Genomic DNA, 6,563 nt, shown 5'->3' on the forward strand with positions numbered 1-6,563 from the left:
TCTAAGAGGTTTCTCCATGCTCCTGCTGCTGCTGGTTCAAAGACTGACTTAAAATCCACTGCACTCAAATATGGAAGCCACAATTCTAGCCTAGTAGAAAAGAATGTTTTTCAGTTGGAACGGTGGGATTGAAGTGTCTGTATTAGGGTTAGGAATGGAGGTTTCTCCCTAAGTGTTTCTGCTTGAACTCTGGTCCTGGATGCCAACTGCCTCATCTTTGGCTAGAGTTCATAGTTTTTCTTCTGTGGAGAAAGTGGTGGCCAATGAGGCAGTCAAGCAGATGTGAGCAACCAGGAGTCCATTCCACTTATTTCTCCTGAGGGGTCTCCCTTGTCTCTGCACTACAAGACTGGGAGTTCTTTTCCCTTTTCAACAGCTCTTCAAAGATCTCATTGTGCATGTAAAAGAAGATGTACCCGGTGCAAAGCCTAGCCTCCTGCATCAGAGATTCTTGGATACTTGATACCTGGAGATCATTGTAAGTGAACCATACTTGCCTCTCAAAGTCATAGGCATCGCTGATATAATGGCCTGAATTTGGGGACTTCCCAAGATGGCTGACAACACCAATGAGCCGATAGGCATAGAGATCTCCCATCTCGGCACTTCCTTTTGGTGTCTTGGCTTCCGTTTCTGTCTTCGTATCCAAGGCTTGTTTCTTTCCAGGGCTTTTATTAGAACTCGATTTACCTAGGGAATTCACATTGGCCCCCTGGAGACTTAAGTTTGTGTGTCGCCTGAGGTTCTGTGTGTACCACTGGACATGTGGCTTCAAAAGGGCTTGAAGCAGTGCCTGCTGAAGGGCTTGTTCATAGAGCCTCACCCTTTCTTGCTGCTTGGTCTGTTCAGCCACTTTTTGGGATTCCTTTGAAATTCTGTTTTTTTTACCATCATAAAAATCTTCAACGGTGTCAGCAACACTCTCAAAATCTACCAATGTATTAGTTTTATTGTATTTCTTTCGCTTTCGATTTTCAGACGCTTCTTGAAGATGAACGCCTGCAAGGTGTGTTTCTGGACCACTGCGGGGTTTACTTTCATCGTCACAGATCAGATAAGAGGACACTTGTTCCAGATCCATCATTAAGCCAGAGGCTAATACCTCTTTTTCAATGACTATTCCATCTCCTAAGTTCACCAATTTGGAATCTGTCCCATTCAGTCTGGAACATTTTCCCAGGTCTTTTTTCTGCTGTTCTCTGTGTGACCCTTCATAGAGAATCTGGGATTTTTGTGGTTTAGACTCTTTGTCTGGCCCAACATGTGGAACCGGGTGAACCCTGGATGCTGAGGTCAACTTTTGGGAAAGTGCTGATGTTTGGAGTCTTTCAGCACTCAACTTCTGAAAGACTTTTAGGACTTGGATGTCCCTATTATCTACGTTCTTGCTCACAGGAAGAGGTGGTTTGGTACTTTCATTGCAGTGAGATGATAACTTTAAATACTTAGAAATAACAACTTCCTGGTCATCCTTCCTCAGCGACCAAAACTCGTTATAGATATAACGTTTCAGATGAACAATGAGAACCCTGGGGAGCCTACTGAACTTGTGCACTGCGACAGAACTCCTGTGCTGACATTTCTCACATTTATACTCAAGTTCTTCTGCTCCGAAGAAGAGATCAAAAGCAGACTGAATAGACAAAGGGAGCGCTTTCATTCCCTGGGGAAGGTTGATGGAGAGATAATTACTCACTTCTGTCTTGAGAACAACCTGACCACAAGCCTGACAAATAATAGAGCGCAGCAACTCAAACTCAAAATTAGTGATGACGGGACAAATGAGCACTCTGGTGGCAGCATTGTCAGCAAAGACCTGTTGAGCGGCGTTGTCCTCCTTGGATTCAATTTTCATCTTCCGAATTGTGTTTAATTTCCCCATGTTCTCTTTCATCTGATCCAAACAGTGGCCTAAAAACTCATGGGCATCATTTTGTATGTTGCCAGAGAAGATCTCTGCAACTGTTGAAATGGCTTTTTTAATATTCACAAGTAACCTCTCCTTGATTTTTATGTTATAAATATTTTTCAAAACAAACAGCTGTGCTAAGCACATGCTAAGAGCCCCAAGGGGAATTTTACCCCATGGGAAATCCTGACTGAGTAAATCATCAGCAAATGATGGAATCGAAAATAAGGACTGTAAAACTGCATTCATGTAACAGGTGTTTCCCAAGTTGGGGAGGCCTTGCCATAATTTCTCTGGGTAGAAATCAAAAGTCATCTTGAGTTTGTCCCACTCTGGGTCATCTGCACTATACTTTGGTGCCAACAGAAATGCCAAATATAGTTTCTCAGTCAGCATCTGAAGAAGACCTGTGCCATCCAAGTGAGGCTTTCCAGGAGACGTGGTCTTTATTAAGGCCTCAAACTCTAATTTCTTTTTCTTTTTTAACACTCTTAATCTCAATTTTTTCTTCTCATCATGGCTCACATGACTCAAGGGATTTGTCTGGGATTTCATCTTTCCTACAGAATTACTCTTTTTGGGGGTTTCCCCAGTCATCTCTGAACCAGATGATACCATCCTTTTCCTCTTCCCGTATCCATTCTCTAATAAATCTTTGCAATGAAGTTTTGATGACTTTGATGCAGATAAAGCCCTCTTCTGATGGTCAGGTGTTCGAGTTCCTTCTCCTATCTGAAAAGATCTACTACTTGGCTTCTTGCCTGCTTTGTGGAATGAGTTTTTGTTGATTTCCTTTGGTGTTGTCTTGCTGGCAAAGATATTTCCATCCTTTGCAGGTCTCACAGATGACTGAGTATTATTTTGATGGACTCTATCCAGGAACATCTTCAACTGTACAGCATCTCTGAAATATAATCTTTCCATAAACAAGAAGCTACTGTTTTGGAAAATTAAACGCAGGTGATTTTGCTTTTCTCCATATGATCTAAAGACCACATTTTTAATATTATTTAGTTGAAAAGTTACAGATTCTCCGGTGGTGAAACACACCACCAATTTGATCCTCTTCTTTCTTTCTACTGTTTCAATGTATGCTTCTTGGGACCTAGACATCCCCATCTTCCTGCTCCATATTTGGACAAAACCATGTACCCTTAGAGTGGCCATATTTTCTTCAGAAATAAGTTACACGTATCCTGAATTATTGACAATCTCAAAGTTCTGATTTGTTTTGCAAGCTCACTTTTGGAGACAGCACCAAGAAATGATTCTTCAGTTCTCTATAAGAATGGTTCTACTTCTCGTATTGGTTTTATGCTAGTTTCTTCAGGTTCTGGATGTCTAACTATTTAGTGATAAAACCAATACTCTTCAAGAGCTGTACATGATGACACGGGGAAAGAATCTTGATTTCTAAGGCAAGGCAGCTACTGGAAAAAAAAATCAAGAAAAATAATTTAAGCTATTAGAAAAATGCTTGGATAGAACTCAAATTTTACTCCTATGCACTAAATCTCCTTTCCACTACAACACTAGATTCCATTCTGATTAATTTCCCCACTTCAACTGAAATCATTAAACACTTGGAAGACTTTCAATACATAGCTGGAGAGCATAATGAACAGTGTCTCAAGCGTAAGCATATACTGTGTTAATTCTCCTATCATAGAATGACCCTGCAGAGCAATCACAGTAAGTGAATAAGAGAGTGGCGGCAGTAGGCAGCCCTCAAACCAGTAACAGGTGAATAGCTCTTAATGTCCAGAAATCTACAGGACTTCATACACAGGCCACTAAATGTAAATCAATCTAACCTCTTTCCAAATCCAGTTATCTTCTTTCCTCTCATGTGGCACAGTGTGAAGTCCACACATTCTACCGCATGTGGGCCCCTTAACCTACCACTAGGTACCAAAGAATTGGCTATCTCCAACTCCAACAAGCCAAGATGACCTGGTATGCGCTAAGCAATCCCCATGCTTGTGATAAGTGTGAGGTAACTGAAAATTTAAAGCCATGTGGAACAAGACCATAAAAAGCAATTTGAAAGTTGGTTAATATGATGACCGAGACTAAGCTCAAGATTGTGTTTACTGTGTTTTACTATTGAACAAGCAAATGCAGATAGTAGAAATAATTTACGAGAAATAGGATATGATGAGTGGAAACTTTCCCATGGGCTCCAGCGTTGGCTTCACTGTTCCCTATGGAGGCATGCCCCAAGTTTCAAGGTTGGTATCATCCATGCAGAGTGAAGAATGCCCCGGGTTGAAAAAGTTACCAAATCAGTCATCTGGTCTTTTGGCCATTATACTAGGGGTAGAACCAAGTCAGCATTAAGGGTATCTTATTAACACACATAAATTTCTTACTAAGTCCCAATTAACATCTTTTTTTACTTTCCATTTCTTACTGCATCATCATATGGCCTAGAGAAAAACTGGTTATGCTCAACATGGATGAATTATGTACTAGATAACACCATCTCCTGGATCTTTAGTCTTGCTTTCCTCAGACCTACAACTATTCTCACATTCACCTGTCTAAAGTAGAATCACCAATAGATTCTTTGGGTCAGCTGGGCTGTGGAGAACTGTCATAAGGCCTTGCAGTATAACTGGACCACCAACCCAGGCAATGGGAAAATCATATGCAACAACCTCTAGTGGACCTTAGCTTTTTCCAGATAATACTATCTGGACATCTTTAGGACATATTGAGCCATCCATGGACAAGTACAAGGCATTTTCATCCAGGGTTAATTATGGGATTGGACAGTCAGTGTGAGATCTGTTTGTCTTCCAGACTACATATAACTAATACTTTAAAGTAACCATTTTTAAAATCAGTCTAACACTGTCCTGATTGGCTAGAATTGCTTCCATATTCTCCTCCAATTGATTATCTCTTGCAGCTGACATGCAATGCCTGACATGCACTTCCCACAAGCTAAATTAGGTCAATTTCTTGAAATAATCTCATCTCTCTACTCCTCAGGTGCCTTATGTACTGAACCACAAGCGATAACATATTTTTCATCAAGTTAGGTCTACCAAATCTACCTGACTTGGGTCATTTTTTTGGCTTGAGAACTTCAGAGCCATCCATTCTGAACTTCAGTCCAAGAACTCCCCAAGCAAGTTTTGAGGGTTTGCAAACACGTCACTCATGAAGGCACCTTAGCACATTTTAATTCATTTCACAAATTGATAAATCTGTAATGCTAATTCTTTACATATTAACACTTCCAAGTACATACTGCCTGCTTTGGAACAAGCCAGGTACTCCAGGCTTGTATCCTGTAGGGTCTCTAACATCATCCCAGCAGAAGGTGTATAAAAGGAAACACACAGCAAATCACTGATGTAGGGAAAAAAGTTCCCATCAGGTTACAAGGAACAGCACTGGAACAGTGCGCTAAGGTCACCACAACCTACATGTGAAAAGTCAAAGTAGAACTGAAAACTTACCACTAAATGCCATCAAATATGACAGGAAAAGATCAGTTTAAAAAAGCCCCACCATGGGTAATTCTGCTTGTCATCCTGTATCAACTACAAATTACAAATGGTCAAAAAATACAGCCAAATGTCCCAGTTTTCCAAAAATGTCTCGAACATCCTATGTGAACACTTACTAAGCTTATAAGATTGTGTTCAAGGCAAGGAGAAACTCTTGAGTGCTAAGTAAAGAAACCATTCCCTAAACCCTAAATGTTCTAAGATGACATTAAAATGGACTTTAGTTATAGTGCTGCTAACAACCAAGACATCATCTGTTGGTAATGAACATTTCTCTCTAAAATCGAATGGACCCTCCCAGTGCCCATCAGCATATGCCCATTGGTATTGAGCACTGTACACATATGTTTTCTTAAAAAGACAAAGTTTAGTGGTCCTCCTGACAAATATTTACTATTAGGCCAAGATGAGACCTTAGGCTTTGAGGTATCAGAGATCAATGTGCTGTTCCCCCACAACGTGACCTGCTTCTTCCATGCTTAGCTCTCCACAGAACACACTAGTGCCTCCAAAGTAGTTATATTAGTTAAAAATAAAAAGAAGAAGAAGTTGTATTGTGATTAGCCCACTGCCACCATGGTCAACTCTAGAGTACTGGGCTCATTGACAAAAGTAAGTCTAAGAATTTCTTGCCCCATCATATGTAGACTAGAGAGGCTCCTATAACCAGCTTTGGTGACAGGGTCCACATAATCTGAGCTAGCTTCCTGTAACTCAAAGCCAGAGAGGAAGGATCAGATGTACTTAGTCACTCAAAATTAAACTTTTCTAATTAACTCTATAGGGGACCAATCTGAATTAATGAATAGGTAAGCACTTAGCACTACAAATATCTGTTATCAAGAAGGCATGTGCCAAAATTCATGGGAAGCTGTATTTTCTCCCACATAGTTAAATACTCTTCCTAAATCTCGTCTGTGTTATTAACTTGCTCAGCAAACCCTGTCTTTATGGATAATGCTAAAGGAAACTTCTGCTTGGTCTGGTCCCTGCCCAGATTATCAAACTCTCAAAATTGGTGGAGCATAAGTTAGGGAGATTTTTGTTTTATCAAGTATTAATCTACCAAGTTCTGTTCAGTGAAGTAGGGATTGCACTCATCCATACACAGAAGTGCATATGCATCCAAGTGA

At 40.5% G+C, this 6,563-nt stretch overlaps 1 protein-coding gene across 1 annotated transcript; it reads right to left on the minus strand.

Moving 5' to 3' along the window:
* Window positions 1-307: 307 nt before the first annotated feature.
* Window positions 308-3,076, minus strand: USP26 (ubiquitin specific peptidase 26). Its single transcript, XM_032843362.1, has one exon. It carries the CDS (start codon window positions 3,074-3,076, stop codon window positions 308-310), a length of 2,769 nt encoding a protein of 922 aa, XP_032699253.1.
* Between the last annotated feature and the right edge of the window lie 3,487 nt (window positions 3,077-6,563).

The sequence above is a fragment of the Lontra canadensis genome, unplaced genomic scaffold (genome assembly GCF_010015895.1).
Source record: "Lontra canadensis isolate GAN:19392208 unplaced genomic scaffold, GSC_riverotter_1.0 scaffold138, whole genome shotgun sequence".
Lineage (NCBI taxonomy): Eukaryota > Metazoa > Chordata > Mammalia > Carnivora > Mustelidae > Lontra > Lontra canadensis.